Genomic DNA, 17,376 nt, shown 5'->3' on the forward strand with positions numbered 1-17,376 from the left:
GTTTTTGATGAAAACATTCCAGGATTTCCCCCCATGTAATGGATTCTATTGGGACCCAAACGGTAGAAGGTCGTAATGACAGTTTAAGTGCAGCTTCAAAGGGCTTTAAACGATACCAGACGATGAATAAGGGTCTTATCTAGCGAAACGATCGGTCATTTCCAAAATAAATAAAAAAGTTTAAGTTTTATAAGCACAAATGTTCGCCTTGCTCTGTTCTGTGATGCGCGTTCGTGACGTCACGTAATACGCAATTACGTTGAAAAGGTCACGCTTGAAAAATTTCTGTCCTGAAGAAAATGTTCTTTTTGGCTTTTTAATATTAAAACACCCAGGATACGCACACGAAATGGGCATTTTAAACGATAAACTGACACAAATACATTTGAAAATGTGTATATGGTCCTCCTCCTGCACATTTGTAAACACGTCAAGCGTGACCTTTTCAACGTAATTGCGTATTACGTGACGTCACGAACGCGCATCACAGAACAGAGCAAGGCGAGCGTTTGTGCTTATAAAACTTAAACTTTTTTATTTATTTTGGAAATGACCGATCGTTTCGCTAGATAAGACCCTTATTCATCGTCTGGTATCGTTTAAAGCCCTTTGAAGCTGCACTTAAACTGTCATTTGGACCTTCTACCGTTTGGGTCCCAATAGAATCCATTACATGGGGGGAAATCCTGGAATGTTTTCATCAAAAACCTTAATTTCTTTGCGACTGAAGAAAGAAAGACATGGACATCTTGGATGACATGGGGGTGAGTAAATTATCAGCAAAAGTTTTTTTGAAAGTGAACTTCTCCTTTAAGATAACATAAATAATTTTAAGTGTAAGATTTATGGGGCTATTGGTCTAAAACTGCACTGTTTTTTATTGTAGGATTTCCAATGGCCACACGAAGAAGGAAATCACCAACAAAGGATGCCATAGAACATGCTGTGAAGGCCCTTGACAAGACAGCAGAGTTAGAAGTGCAATACATTAACTCTTTTAAAGGTATGTGCCTTTGTTATGAATTGTTTTTAATAAATTACTGTTCTAGCAGAACCCCTTGCCTATACCCTGGGGTTTAGTTTGGAAAATAAATGGAAATTATAGAAATGGCAGTGTATTTCGTTCTCCCATCCTCACGACTATTGATAATTGTCTTTGAATTGGAGTGATAAAGGAAGCGGCATGACATTAGTTCTGGTCTGGTGGGTGTAACTGGATACAGAAGTACAAACCAAAGCTAAAAAATGATTACTCACCTTTGCTTATTGTAGTTATTATAACCTTTTATCAATGGTGTCATTTCATGTATGTAGGCTACTGATGTGATGAGAAAAAATAGCTCCTGTATATGCAGCTTATAGGGATAGTAAAAAAAATAATAGTTTACTGTTTTTAGACTATTGACCAGCACACATTATATGCAATGCAATATTAATCATGAATAAAAAATGGTATTGAGCACTGAGCAGTATTGAAACTTTGAACTTTCACTGTATATTGCAGTGCAGTGCAAGTAAAATTTTGGATTTGGGTCAAATAAAAAAAAAACTAGAATTATGAAGATGGGCATGTGTTTGTGTGTGTCTTGCACTCTACAAAAATATATGACCCCCCACCCCCCAGTAGACTACTCAAAAAATTTTTTCAAGGTTGGCAGGTCTGTATACTGTAAGTGTAAAGGCTGCAACAGTGTAATGGTATCTGTGTGTGCACTAGGTCGAGGGGTGTTTGCCAAGGCCCCTTTCAGAAAAGGAGACTTTGTGGTGGAGTACAGAGGAGAATTAATCAATTCTGAAGAATCTCAGAGGAGGAGGAGGACATATCACAATAGATGTGGTGTTTTCATGTTTGACTTCTACTGGCAAGAAAAAACATGGTGGTAAGGCTTAGATGGAATTTTTCCTATCAATTGAGTTCATGCCATAAACAAATGTGTGATAAATTATTTATTTTTTTTCTTGTTTTTTTTTGCAACTTTAGCCATCATTTAGCAGCTTGTGTTGTGTATCTGAAGTTTTCTTTTTGAGGACTGATGAAAAAAAAAATTGCAATCATAATGTAATTTTATTAAGCCTAATCTGTACTTTTTTGGTTTGTCACCTTTCCAAAGTGTTGATGCAGCTAGAGAAGATGGCAGCCTCGGGCGACTGGTTAATGATAGCCACAAGCATGCAAACTGCAAAATGAAGAGGGTCATAACAGAGGGCAAACCACACCTCTGCCTATTTGCTTTGAAGGACATTAATGAAGGAGAAGAAATAACATATGACTATGGTGGAACTGATTGGCCTTGGAGGAAACAGGTTTGTCAAAAATGTGTTGCTGTTCCGGTAAAAACTGATTGTGAATATTGGCTTTGTTGTAAAAAAGTCAGAATGGTATATTTATTTTACCCAGATTTAAACCAATACTGGTATTTCTGCCTCAGATTAGTTTTGCCTAGTTCAGGATAACTTGTAAACAATGTTTAAAAGATTGAATCATCAAATCATCATCTAAAAAAACAAATCAATTTAAAACATTTTATAGATATACATTGTGTATATTACACTTACCTCAAGTGTCCTAACACAACCACAGTTCCTTTGTACCTATTATTGAAACTTCTAAAGTCTAAACATTCTACAACATGTGCCATTGAACTTGAGATCAGTTTGCTTTCTCCAAGTCGTACTAGCTGTTGGCTACAGGTGAATTCAGTCCTGCCACACTTCACTGTTACTACTTCCTCAACTGTAATGGGTACAGCTGTCTTATAGCAGGCAACATACATATGACAGAAATCACAGCCAACTTGAACCCATCAAAAGTAACTTGGATTTAGCCTCAGCTACAGGAAACATGTAAACATTGCCACCACATGCGTGTCTCCTGACTCTCACATGCGTTTATGTTGTGTTTGCACTGAAGTAATGCTAAGGCTGACCATCTACTCCATAATAATGTTTAACTCATTCTTCAGGAGGACAAACAATCGGATGCCACTGAGTCTTTTGAGGCTGACATCTTCAGAACAACCGAGCAGACTCCTCAGAGGTCGTCCAGCTTCAAGACACAGGTACTAGTTTCTCTCTTTTACGGTCTTTCACTGGTGCAGACTTTAGGTTGTAACCTTCTACTGTTTAGTTTTGAGGTGTCCTCTTCCTAATTGTTAATTTTTTCATGGAAGTCAATTTTAGATTTGTGTACATCAATGTAAATCCTAAGTCTGATATAAGCTGCTAAGCACACTCTGGTTTTTGTGATTTCATGGGGACCAGTCAATAGGACCAGTGTTTAGCGGTGACCTCTCCCTGTGATACACACACCTGTCAGGTCTCTTGTCTTTGTGGGGTCCACGCTAACTAAAAATTATTGTAGACACTGGACCACATTAATGACTCTTTTCTGTCTATAAGTCTAAACATATACATTCTACAACATGTGCCATTGAACTTGAGATCAGTTTGCTTTCTCCAAGTCGTACTAGCTGTTGGCTACAGGTGAATTCAGTCCTGCCACACTTCACTGTTACTACTTCCTCAACTGTAATGGGTACAGCTGTCTTATAGCAGGCAACATACATATGACAGAAATCACAGCCAACTTGAACCCATCAAAAGTAACTTGGATTTAGCCTCAGCTACAGGAAACATGTAAACATTGCCACCACATGCGTGTCTCCTGACTCTCACATGCGTTTATGTTGTGTTTGCACTGAAGTAATGCTAAGGCTGACCATCTACTCCATAATAATGTTTAACTCATTCTTCAGGAGGACAAACAATCGGATGCCACTGAGTCTTTTGAGGCTGACATCTTCAGAACAACCGAGCAGACTCCTCAGAGGTCGTCCAGCTTCAAGACACAGGTACTAGTTTCTCTCTTTTACGGTCTTTCACTGGTGCAGACTTTAGGTTGTAACCTTCTACTGTTTAGTTTTGAGGTGTCCTCTTCCTAATTGTTAATTTTTTCATGGAAGTCAATTTTAGATTTGTGTACATCAATGTAAATCCTAAGTCTGATATAAGCTGCTAAGCACACTCTGGTTTTTGTGATTTCATGGGGACCAGTCAATAGGACCAGTGTTTAGCGGTGACCTCTCCCTGTGATACACACACCTGTCAGGTCTCTTGTCTTTGTGGGGTCCACGCTAACTAAAAATTATTGTAGACACTGGACCACATTAATGACTCTTTTCTGTCTATAAGTCTAAACATATACATTCTACAACATGTGCCATTGAACTTGAGATCAGTTTGCTTTCTCCAAGTCGTACTAGCTGTTGGCTACAGGTGAATTCAGTCCTGCCACACTTCACTGTTACTACTTCCTCAACTGTAATGGGTACAGCTGTCTTATAGCAGGCAACATACATATGACAGAAATCACAGCCAACTTGAACCCATCAAAAGTAACTTGGATTTAGCCTCAGCTACAGGAAACATGTAAACATTGCCACCACATGCGTGTCTCCTGACTCTCACATGCGTTTATGTTGTGTTTGCACTGAAGTAATGCTAAGGCTGACCATCTACTCCATAATAATGTTTAACTCATTCTTCAGGAGGACAAACAATCGGATGCCACTGAGTCTTTTGAGGCTGACATCTTCAGAACAACCGAGCAGACTCCTCAGAGGTCGTCCAGCTTCAAGACACAGGTACTAGTTTCTCTCTTTTACGGTCTTTCACTGGTGCAGACTTTAGGTTGTAACCTTCTACTGTTTAGTTTTGAGGTGTCCTCTTCCTAATTGTTAATTTTTTCATGGAAGTCAATTTTAGATTTGTGTACATCAATGTAAATCCTAAGTCTGATATAAGCTGCTAAGCACACTCTGGTTTTTGTGATTTCATGGGGACCAGTCAATAGGACCAGTGTTTAGCGGTGACCTCTCCCTGTGATACACACACCTGTCAGGTCTCTTGTCTTTGTGGGGTCCACGCTAACTAAAAATTATTGTAGACACTGGACCACATTAATGACTCTTTTCTGTCTATAAGTCTAAACATATACATTCTACAACATGTGCCATTGAACTTGAGATCAGTTTGCTTTCTCCAAGTCGTACTAGCTGTTGGCTACAGGTGAATTCAGTCCTGCCACACTTCACTGTTACTACTTCCTCAACTGTAATGGGTACAGCTGTCTTATAGCAGGCAACATACATATGACAGAAATCACAGCCAACTTGAACCCATCAAAAGTAACTTGGATTTAGCCTCAGCTACAGGAAACATGTAAACATTGCCACCACATGCGTGTCTCCTGACTCTCACATGCGTTTATGTTGTGTTTGCACTGAAGTAATGCTAAGGCTGACCATCTACTCCATAATAATGTTTAACTCATTCTTCAGGAGGACAAACAATCGGATGCCACTGAGTCTTTTGAGGCTGACATCTTCAGAACAACCGAGCAGACTCCTCAGAGGTCGTCCAGCTTCAAGACACAGGTACTAGTTTCTCTCTTTTACGGTCTTTCACTGGTGCAGACTTTAGGTTGTAACCTTCTACTGTTTAGTTTTGAGGTGTCCTCTTCCTAATTGTTAATTTTTTTATGGAAGTCAATTTTAGATTTGTGTACATCAATGTAAATCCTAAGTCTGATATAAGCTGCTAAGCACACTCTGGTTTTTGTGATTTCATGGGGACCAGTCAATAGGACCAGTGTTTAGCGGTGACCTCTCCCTGTGATACACACACCTGTCAGGTCTCTTGTCTTTGTGGGGTCCACGCTAACTAAAAATTATTGTAGACACTGGACCACATTAATGACTCTTTTCTGTCTATAAGTCTAAACATATACATTCTACAACATGTGCCATTGAACTTGAGATCAGTTTGCTTTCTCCAAGTCGTACTAGCTGTTGGCTACAGGTGAATTCAGTCCTGCCACACTTCACTGTTACTACTTCCTCAACTGTAATGGGTACAGCTGTCTTATAGCAGGCAACATATATATGACAGAAATCACAGCCAACTTGAACCCATCAAAAGTAACTTGGATTTAGCCTCAGCTACAGGAAACATGTAAACATTGCCACCACATGCGTGTCTCCTGTCTCTCACATGCGTTTATGTTGTGTTTGCACTGAAGTAATGCTAAGGCTGACCATCTACTCCATAATAATGTTTAACTCATTCTTCAGGAGGACAAACAATCGGATGCCACTGAGTCTTTTGAGGCTGACATCTTCAGAACAACCGAGCAGACTCCTCAGAGGTCGTCCAGCTTCAAGACACAGGTACTAGTTTCTCTCTTTTACGGTCTTTCACTGGTGCAGACTTTAGGTTGTAACCTTCTACTGTTTAGTTTTGAGGTGTCCTCTTCCTAATTGTTAATTTTTTTATGGAAGTCAATTTTAGATTTGTGTACATCAATGTAAATCCTAAGTCTGATATAAGCTGCTAAGCACACTCTGTTTTTGTGATTTCATGGGGACCAGTCAATAGGACCAGTGTTTAGCGGTGACCTCTCCCTGTGATACACACACCTGTCAGGTCTCTTGTCTTTGTGGGGTCCACGCTAACTAAAAATTATTGTAGACACTGGACCACATTAATGACTCTTTTCTGTCTATAAGTCTAAACATATACATTCTACAACATGTGCCATTGAACTTGAGATCAGTTTGCTTTCTCCAAGTCGTACTAGCTGTTGGCTACAGGTGAATTCAGTCCTGCCACACTTCACTGTTACTACTTCCTCAACTGTAATGGGTACAGCTGTCTTATAGCAGGCAACATATATATGACAGAAATCACAGCCAACTTGAACCCATCAAAAGTAACTTGGATTTAGCCTCAGCTACAGGAAACATGTAAACATTGCCACCACATGCGTGTCTCCTGTCTCTCACATGCGTTTATGTTGTGTTTGCACTGAAGTAATGCTAAGGCTGACCATCTACTCCATAATAATGTTTAACTCATTCTTCAGGAGGACAAACAATCGGATGCCACTGAGTCTTTTGAGGCTGACATCTTCAGAACAACCGAGCAGACTCCTCAGAGGTCGTCCAGCTTCAAGACACAGGTACTAGTTTCTCTCTTTTACGGTCTTTCACTGGTGCAGACTTTAGGTTGTAACCTTCTACTGTTTAGTTTTGAGGTGTCCTCTTCCTAATTGTTAATTTTTTCATGGAAGTCAATTTTAGATTTGTGTACATCAATGTAAATCCTAAGTCTGATATAAGCTGCTAAGCACACTCTGGTTTTTGTGATTTCATGGGGACCAGTCAATAGGACCAGTGTTTAGCGGTGACCTCTCCCTGTGATACACACACCTGTCAGGTCTCTTGTCTTTGTGGGGTCCACGCTAACTAAAAATTATTGTAGACACTGGACCACATTAATGACTCTTTTCTGTCTATAAGTCTAAACATATACATTCTACAACATGTGCCATTGAACTTGAGATCAGTTTGCTTTCTCCAAGTCGTACTAGCTGTTGGCTACAGGTGAATTCAGTCCTGCCACACTTCACTGTTACTACTTCCTCAACTGTAATGGGTACAGCTGTCTTATAGCAGGCAACATACATATGACAGAAATCACAGCCAACTTGAACCCATCAAAAGTAACTTGGATTTAGCCTCAGCTACAGGAAACATGTAAACATTGCCACCACATGCGTGTCTCCTGACTCTCACATGCGTTTATGTTGTGTTTGCACTGAAGTAATGCTAAGGCTGACCATCTACTCCATAATAATGTTTAACTCATTCTTCAGGAGGACAAACAATCGGATGCCACTGAGTCTTTTGAGGCTGACATCTTCAGAACAACCGAGCAGACTCCTCAGAGGTCGTCCAGCTTCAAGACACAGGTACTAGTTTCTCTCTTTTACGGTCTTTCACTGGTGCAGACTTTAGGTTGTAACCTTCTACTGTTTAGTTTTGAGGTGTCCTCTTCCTAATTGTTAATTTTTTCATGGAAGTCAATTTTAGATTTGTGTACATCAATGTAAATCCTAAGTCTGATATAAGCTGCTAAGCACACTCTGGTTTTTGTGATTTCATGGGGACCAGTCAATAGGACCAGTGTTTAGCGGTGACCTCTCCCTGTGATACACACACCTGTCAGGTCTCTTGTCTTTGTGGGGTCCACGCTAACTAAAAATTATTGTAGACACTGGACCACATTAATGACTCTTTTCTGTCTATAAGTCTAAACATATACATTCTACAACATGTGCCATTGAACTTGAGATCAGTTTGCTTTCTCCAAGTCGTACTAGCTGTTGGCTACAGGTGAATTCAGTCCTGCCACACTTCACTGTTACTACTTCCTCAACTGTAATGGGTACAGCTGTCTTATAGCAGGCAACATATATATGACAGAAATCACAGCCAACTTGAACCCATCAAAAGTAACTTGGATTTAGCCTCAGCTACAGGAAACATGTAAACATTGCCACCACATGCGTGTCTCCTGACTCTCACATGCGTTTATGTTGTGTTTGCACTGAAGTAATGCTAAGGCTGACCATCTACTCCATAATAATGTTTAACTCATTCTTCAGGAGGACAAACAATCGGATGCCACTGAGTCTTTTGAGGCTGACATCTTCAGAACAACCGAGCAGACTCCTCAGAGGTCGTCCAGCTTCAAGACACAGGTACTAGTTTCTCTCTTTTACGGTCTTTCACTGGTGCAGACTTTAGGTTGTAACCTTCTACTGTTTAGTTTTGAGGTGTCCTCTTCCTAATTGTTAATTTTTTCATGGAAGTCAATTTTAGATTTGTGTACATCAATGTAAATCCTAAGTCTGATATAAGCTGCTAAGCACACTCTGGTTTTTGTGATTTCATGGGGACCAGTCAATAGGACCAGTGTTTAGCGGTGACCTCTCCCTGTGATACACACACCTGTCAGGTCTCTTGTCTTTGTGGGGTCCACGCTAACTAAAAATTATTGTAGACACTGGACCACATTAATGACTCTTTTCTGTCTATAAGTCTAAACATATACATTCTACAACATGTGCCATTGAACTTGAGATCAGTTTGCTTTCTCCAAGTCGTACTAGCTGTTGGCTACAGGTGAATTCAGTCCTGCCGCACTTCACTGTTACTACTTCCTCAACTGTAATGGGTACAGCTGTCTTATAGCAGGCAACATATATATGACAGAAATCACAGCCAACTTGAACCCATCAAAAGTAACTTGGATTTAGCCTCAGCTACAGGAAACATGTAAACATTGCCACCACATGCGTGTCTCCTGACTCTCACATGCGTTTATGTTGTGTTTGCACTGAAGTAATGCTAAGGCTGACCATCTACTCCATAATAATGTTTAACTCATTCTTCAGGAGGACAAACAATCGGATGCCACTGAGTCTTTTGAGGCTGACATCTTCAGAACAACCGAGCAGACTCCTCAGAGGTCGTCCAGCTTCAAGACACAGGTACTAGTTTCTCTCTTTTACGGTCTTTCACTGGTGCAGACTTTAGGTTGTAACCTTCTACTGTTTAGTTTTGAGGTGTCCTCTTCCTAATTGTTAATTTTTTCATGGAAGTCAATTTTAGATTTGTGTACATCAATGTAAATCCTAAGTCTGATATAAGCTGCTAAGCACACTCTGGTTTTTGTGATTTCATGGGGACCAGTCAATAGGACCAGTGTTTAGCGGTGACCTCTCCCTGTGATACACACACCTGTCAGGTCTCTTGTCTTTGTGGGGTCCACGCTAACTAAAAATTATTGTAGACACTGGACCACATTAATGACTCTTTTCTGTCTATAAGTCTAAACATATACATTCTACAACATGTGCCATTGAACTTGAGATCAGTTTGCTTTCTCCAAGTCGTACTAGCTGTTGGCTACAGGTGAATTCAGTCCTGCCACACTTCACTGTTACTACTTCCTCAACTGTAATGGGTACAGCTGTCTTATAGCAGGCAACATACATATGACAGAAATCACAGCCAACTTGAACCCATCAAAAGTAACTTGGATTTAGCCTCAGCTACAGGAAACATGTAAACATTGCCACCACATGCGTGTCTCCTGACTCTCACATGCGTTTATGTTGTGTTTGCACTGAAGTAATGCTAAGGCTGACCATCTACTCCATAATAATGTTTAACTCATTCTTCAGGAGGACAAACAATCGGATGCCACTGAGTCTTTTGAGGCTGACATCTTCAGAACAACCGAGCAGACTCCTCAGAGGTCGTCCAGCTTCAAGACACAGGTACTAGTTTCTCTCTTTTACGGTCTTTCACTGGTGCAGACTTTAGTAATACCATTCCAACAAAAATTCTTCAAAGCTGTCGCTGTTAATATCCCAGTGCTAGCCAAATAAACATCACTAGCAAGTTCTTTTCCTAGTTTTATGACGCAAGCTCAAAGGGACATAATGAAATCACTTATGCTATTACATTCTATTTGGCCAAAGATATGCCCATTTACACAGTAGAAAGAGAAGGCTTCAGGAAGCTTCTGAATGCACTGGACAAACGATATGAAATCCCATCATGCACCTACTTTTCACAGATAGCTGTCCTGCAGTTATATTTTTGTCTTTTTTGAACAACATCTGTGCTTTTGTCAGTGGTCCCGTTTAAACGTCTGTTAAAAGCAGGCTGTCATTTCACCAGCTACAGCTATGTATTTAATAGATATAACAGCAGAAGAATGATAAATGCCCAGGAAGTTCTGTCAGTGACATGAGTGAAGGAGAATTGGATGAGAGAGATATTACGGCAGGCATGGGTGCGTAATTCTGTGTGTGTGTGAAAGAAAAAGAGAGAGCGCTCGTTTTATTTATTCTCATAACAAGGCAAACTAAGTGATTATTACCAAAACTTTGTTATGGCAAGGCTAGCAGACCCAAGTGCAGGACTAAGAATGGGATTAGTTACAAAAGAGGAATATTTATTGCAGAGTTAAAAGGATCTAATATTGTGTGGGTGAAGAGTGAGGCAGAGTGAAAATAGATGCATGCCGACCCGAGTTGGTGGCTGCTGTTCAGAGCAGGGATAACCGTAGCTGAGAGTCCAGAGTGAGAGAGTCTGATCCAGTAGATCCAGAGCAGAATCCGGGAATAGTTTAGCTGGGCGGGAGTCCAGGCGGAGAGCAGACGGGATTCTTAACACTTAACTAAACAATGCGTTATTATGCATAATTCACTTTTAACTTTTATTATAGCAAGTAAATGCTCTTCCTCTACAATCGGCCTAATATAATTATTTAAATGTGTTCATTATATTGTTGAAGCCTACAGTTTAGCCTATTGATTAATGTTAAAATGTAGGCTATATGACTGTTTTGATCTGTAATGAAATTAAGCATTTAACATAGCTGAGGACTTCATTTTGTTTTCCCTTTGATGTGAACTGGAGCGTTACGTTCACTGCTGTGAGCGGAAGTCAGGCGCGTGGAAAAAAAAACCTCCAATATTTGAATCTTAATTTGAAAATCAAATGTTTACCCAACAATGAAATATTCAGGTTCAGCCCTAGTCGTTTACACTTCTAAAAGTGCAGTGTTGTCCTTGCTATATATTTAAACCATTTTAATGCCACATGCCTGTTTTATTGAAAAATATGAAGATTAAGTGTGGTTTTCCAATGTTTTTGAAATACCATTTGATGTACATAGGTATACATTTATGTATGTGTGTTGTCATTCATATCTTATGTCTTTCTTTGATGTTCTATAGTGCTCACACGATCCAGAACCCTTACCTTCAATGAACAAAGTTGGAATGAATCCTTCCCTGGTAGACTACACAGATTCTGATGAATCTCAGAGTCCAAGCACAAATCATGACCAGTTTAATTCAAGCTGCCAGGTATTGTTTTTTTGAGCATTTGCATGTATTTGTACAGGAATGGGTACCGAAATATAGTATCAATAAGCTCAGACATTATTGGTTCTGCTTTCAGTACCTATTTTTCCCTTGTCCTTGGGTTTAAATGTTAATTACATATCTTTTCAACACTCTAGACATGGTGTCCGACTTCTGAGTTCGAACTAAGCCTCACCCACCAGGACAGAGATTATATTCCAAGGCTGAGGAGGACCAAAAGCATACAGGTAAGCAACTCAAAATGTAGAAGATGGATGTACATACTTAACATACTTAGCATCTTGTACGTAACAGAAAAGTAATGTTTAATCAGTGTGCTGACTTTGACTTCACTTTTTCTTTTCTGAAGATGAACAGAAAGGTTGAGTTTGCTTCAGATGAGCTTTTTGACCTCAGCTCAGGCAGCAGTGGAGAGGAATATATTCCTCAGAGTAGTGAGGATTCATCTGAAGGTACAGACACAAGCGAAGTCATTCAAGGTACAGACACAAGCGAAGTCATTCAACCAGTCAATCATAAAGAGAGCAAGCTTAGATTTCCAATCCTAGGGAAGTATGCTGACATCCGAGAACTGCACGATGCGCCTTCAAAGCAAATCCTTAACAGAGGACGCTCACCTTCAAGAAAAGCGGGCAAATCTGGTATGAGACGTAAAAGGCGATGTTCAAGCAGTTCAAGACGTGCATCCTACCCTACAACACAAGCAAGTAGTGGTCACTCAACAAAACGGAGTGGAGGGGGAGACCCTGAATCTGTATTACAGAATACAACACCTGATCTGGAGAAAGATCTTCCTGACAGTGCCTCTTCCCTCCATACAGAAGAAGTAGCTGATGGTTCACTTTCCATATCTGCTGTCTGTAAAAAGGAGGATGGGTCAAGAATGTACAACAAAAAGCAATACTGTTTGTACTGTAGGGAGGGATTCGTAAAAATGGCAAGGCATTTGGAGCGTGCTCATAAAGATAATCCAGAGGTTGCACAGGCTCTGTCCTTTCCAAAAGGCTCCAAAGAAAGACGAATGCATATGGAATATTTGAGAAACAGGGGCAACTTTGCACACAATGTGGATGTATTAAATGCTGGTGTTGGAAATCTTGTTCCTCGCAAGCAACCAAGGAAGGATTGTCAAGCACAGAATTTCCTGCATTGTATACATTGTCATGGTTTCTTCACAAAGAACGTTCTTTGGCGGCACATGATGACCTGCAAGTTCAAGCCGAGTGTTCGACAAAAACCTGGCAAAACTCGTGTCCAGGCCCTCTGCGCATTTGCTGTACCTCCACCACCTGGTGTCAAGGTGGAATTTTGGAAGCTGCTAAACAACATGGTTCAAGATGAAGTTTATTCTGTACTGAAATCGGATGTCTGTATCATGGAGTATGGTGAGCATTTGTATAACAGGCTTGGATATGATGTTGGCAAACATGAATACATCCGTCAGAAAATGAGAGAGCTAGGAAGGCTTCTGATATGCTCAAGAAAAACCACTTCCTTGAAGACCATTAAAGATCACATCAAACCTGCCAATTTTATGCAAGTTGTGGAATCAGTAAAACACCTAGCAGGCTATGACAGTAAAACCCATGCATACAGGTGCCCAAGTCTAGCTCTCAAAATTGGACACAACTTGACAAAGATTTCAATGCTTCTTGAAAGCCGTGCAAATCTACAGAACGACTACAGTGCTGCAAAAGATGCTCGTACATTCCGCAGAGTGTATGAAACCAGATGGAATGAACTGATATCAGCTGCATCACTGAGAACACTTCAGGAGTCTAAGTGGAATACTCCTCTGTTGCTTCCATTCACAAAAGATGTCCAGACTCTCCATTCGTATTTGGATGTGCAACAACAAGATCTTCACAGTAAACTGTCCACAGAGGCATCCCCCCAGACGTGGGCAAAACTGGCAAAGGTCATTTTGGCACAAGTCATTTTGTTCAATCGACGAAGAGCTGGGGAGGTGTCAAAAATGACCCTTTCTGCATATGTATGTCAAAATCCATCAGACCCACATGAAGATGTGAATGAAGCCCTCTCAGATCTAGAGAAGAAACTCTGTCAGCATTTCAGCAGGATTGAGATAAGAGGAAAAAGGGGAAGAAAAGTTCCTGTGCTTTTGACCCCAGTGATGAAGCAAGGACTGGATCTGCTTGTCGGCACACGGCAGGAATGTGAGGTTCCTCAGGAGAACGTATACCTATTTGCAAGACCATCCGCTTTGACCTGTTACCGTGGGTCTGATTGCCTTCGACACTTTGCCAAGGTCTGTGGTGCAAAAAGTCCTGAAAGTCTCACTTCTACAAAACTACGCAAACAAACAGGAACACTGTCTCAAGTTCTCAACCTCAGTAATACAGAGCTGGATCAGTTAGCGGATTTTCTTGGCCATGACATTAGAGTGCACCGGCAGTTCTATAGACTTCCTGAAGGCACCCTCCAACTTGCAAAAATTAGCAAAGTCCTCATGGCTCTGGATCAGGGACGCCTGGCAGAATTCAAGGGCAAGACACTGGATGACATTAACATTGATCCCGAAGGTACTTATTATTAGGACTGTCAATTAATTAAAATATTTATTGTCCATAATTCACTCACGATTATTTGCAGATTAATAGTGCATTTTTTTATCTGTTCTAAATAAACCTTAAAGGGATATTTTTCAGCATGACATGTTTTTATGTTTCTGCTTGTCAAGTTGCTAGCAGCTGGTTTTAGAACAAAGATGTGACCTGTTTCAACTGCAATTCAGCTTGTCAAAAGAGTCACAAAGTTATCTTGCACACGAACTCTGTTTCTGATTCTATACAAAAAGCCACGGTCAGAACAGATGCATGAAGAGTCGTTGCTATGGAACGCTGTCTGGTACTGTTGCAGCAGTGTAGGTTTTAGAAAGTTGCAGACCGGTACGTTGCCTGGAGTTGCAAGTCACGAATCTTTGGTGTGAACTGGCCCATTTCTGCTCAAGGAGATTTGTTTCTGCTCGCCATACACAGCGGTACTGCTGCACCTCTTCGACGGTCATAATTACTGAACGCGCATGCATTAATCATGTGTGGGGCCGCAGCTAAAATAATTTTAGTAATCAAGTATTCTATAGATTATTACATCGATTTGAGTAATCGTATAAGAAATACTTTTGCTTGGCAGCAACACAAACTCACCGCCCAACCAGGCGGAGAACAATAACAATAAACGTACATGTATACAAAAAAATTGTGCCTTTAAAAGAAATTTGCGTTAATTCGTTATCACGTTAACTTTGAATACCCTACTTATTTAATTTTTCTTGTCAGATTTCAACATGAACACTTAATGTCTCATACATGTTTTTCTTTGCCGTAATTGGGAGCGTGTCAGGATTGAATGAATTACATTGTGCTTTCACTAACAGTCATTCTTTTCCCTCCTACCTCCCCCCCCAACCCCCCACAGAAAATGTGCTCATGGACAGCGAACATGAGTCAGAGTCAGGTATGTATTTTACATATGATCCTAAATCTGACCATGTTTATGTGTTAATGGATAACCACAAATGTCGATTTACTATATGGATGTCCCAAACCAGGCTTTTTTTCTCTTAAATATTATCTGCTAATGTCTAGTCCAATCTGATACTTTTACCTAAATATTGATTAAATATGTATCTGAAACAATGGGAAATAACAGCTATAGAATACTGACTCTGACACACCTTTTTTCTAGCTACTTGATCCAAATACTTAAGGTCCTTGTTCAAAAATCTTAATTTGATAAACTGTAATTACTGATGTAATATGAATGATTAACTTGGAGAATGTCATTCACCCAAATTGTGAATGTGAATTTTTCACATACATTTTCTCACTTTTGCATCACTAGCAGACTGTTGGATAAAACAGTTCAGTCAACAAACACAGTACAGTTATGAAAGTGTCAGAGTTTGAAATCTCCATTAAAAAAATGCCCAGATTGGCCTTGATACCGATTATATATTTAGGATCCGCTTGGGCCATCTCTAATATACTGTTGTATGACTAATACGTCTTAATTGTTATTTTCTGCATTTTGTGTTTTTCTGGTTTTCAGAGAGTCAGGTTACAACTACTCAGAGGGAAGAGAATGACACAGCAGTGCCAGATGTCAGTCATAGCAAGTCCCAAAAGAGGGATAAAGGTTAACTTTTTAGATCTCAATTATTTACATTTTGATCAATATGCCCTTTGTCTGATTCATATCAAACTTTGTTACTGTATTGTCTTTAAAGATTGACAGCTGTAGATATCGCCTCTGTCACACCTTATTTTGTTCTAGCTACTTGATCCAAATACTTAAGGTCCTTGTTCAAAATTTTTAATTTGATAAACTGTAATTACTGATATAATATGAATGATTAACTTGGAGAATGTCATTACTGAAATATACATGTTCAGCTACAATGAGGACATCTCACACCTTGTTGGAACTACAGAAACACTCAGATGGTACAGTTGTCTTAGAGTGGAGCTTCCTCACAGAGTGTCACTCACTGGTGCGCCCATATTGTGAATGTGAATTTTTCACATACATTTTTTCACTTTCATATGCAGACAAATGTTGTACTGTACAGCGTGGCTGTTGTAAAGAAGAATAGTGTTGCATCACTAGCAGACTGTAGTGGACAAAAGGAGTTCAGTCAACAAACACAGTACAGTTATGAAAGTGTCAGAGTTTGAATGCTCTATTAAAAAATGCCCAGATTGGCCTTGATACCGATTATATATTTAGGATCCGCTTGGGCCATCTTTTAATTTACTGTTGTATGACTAATACGTCTGAATTGTTATTTTCTGCATTTTGTGTTTTTCTGGTTTTCAGAGAGTCAGGTTACAACTACTCAGAGGGAAGAGAATGACACAGCAGTGCCAGATGTCAGTCATAGCAAGTCCCAAAAGAGGGATAAAGGTTAACTTTTTAGATCTCAATTATTTACATTTTGATCAATATGCCCTTTGTCTGTTTCATGTCAAACTTTGTTACTGTATCTTAAAGATTGACTGCTAAAAACTGTAATGTTTATGTGCCACATTCTTTTTGTTATAACCAACCTGTACAGGTCGTCAGCCTTTCAAGAGAAAGATGTGGGAGAAAGAGGAGATCCTTGCTGTTGAGAAGCACATGATGTCCTTCATCACTTCATGCCGTGTTCCGGGAAAAAGTGACTGTGATAAGTGCCTTGAACTGGAGAAAGTAGCACTTAAAAACAGAAATTGGCTGGCCATTAAGTTCTACATTAAGAATCGAATCACAGCTCTCAAGAACAAAGTTTAAAATGTTTAAACTTGTTATCCTTGTTATGTCACGTTTAAATTATAACGTGTTGTTCATTTAAGACGTTGTTGAACTTTGGAATTAGTTAGATGGGTCTTACCCAGCACTAAGAAATGTTAAAGGGTTAGTTCACCCAAAAATGAAAACTCTGTCAGTAATTACTCACCCTCATGTTGTTCCAACCCCGTAAGACCTTCGTTCATCTTCAGAACACAAATGAAGATATTTTTGATTAAATCTGAAAGCTGTCTCACTCCTCCGTAGGCTTCTAAGGGATT

General features: G+C 39.8%; 2 protein-coding genes across 2 annotated transcripts in view; one reads left to right on the forward strand and one right to left on the reverse strand.

Annotated features, from left to right (window-relative positions):
- The window catches only part of plxnd1 (plexin D1), a 133,549-nt gene that overhangs the window by 81,649 nt on the left and 34,524 nt on the right, over window positions 1-17,376 (reverse strand). The window lies entirely within an intron of this gene.
- On the forward strand, window positions 876-17,214 carry LOC311278433 (uncharacterized protein). The gene is made up of 20 exons (XM_084389260.1): window positions 876-1,003; window positions 1,718-1,880; window positions 2,112-2,304; window positions 2,964-3,059; window positions 3,756-3,851; window positions 4,548-4,643; window positions 5,340-5,435; window positions 6,132-6,227; window positions 6,923-7,018; window positions 7,715-7,810; window positions 8,507-8,602; window positions 9,299-9,394; window positions 10,091-10,186; window positions 11,657-11,788; window positions 11,944-12,033; window positions 12,156-14,349; window positions 15,245-15,283; window positions 15,878-15,964; window positions 16,646-16,732; window positions 16,884-17,214. The coding sequence occupies exons 1-20, from the start codon at window positions 895-897 to the stop codon at window positions 17,096-17,098; spliced, it is 4,269 nt and encodes a 1,422-aa protein (XP_084245386.1). The 5' UTR covers window positions 876-894; the 3' UTR covers window positions 17,099-17,214.

The sequence above is a fragment of the Rutilus rutilus genome (assembly GCF_951802725.1).
Source record: "Rutilus rutilus genome assembly, chromosome: 19".
In the NCBI taxonomy this organism is placed as follows: domain Eukaryota; kingdom Metazoa; phylum Chordata; class Actinopteri; order Cypriniformes; family Leuciscidae; genus Rutilus; species Rutilus rutilus.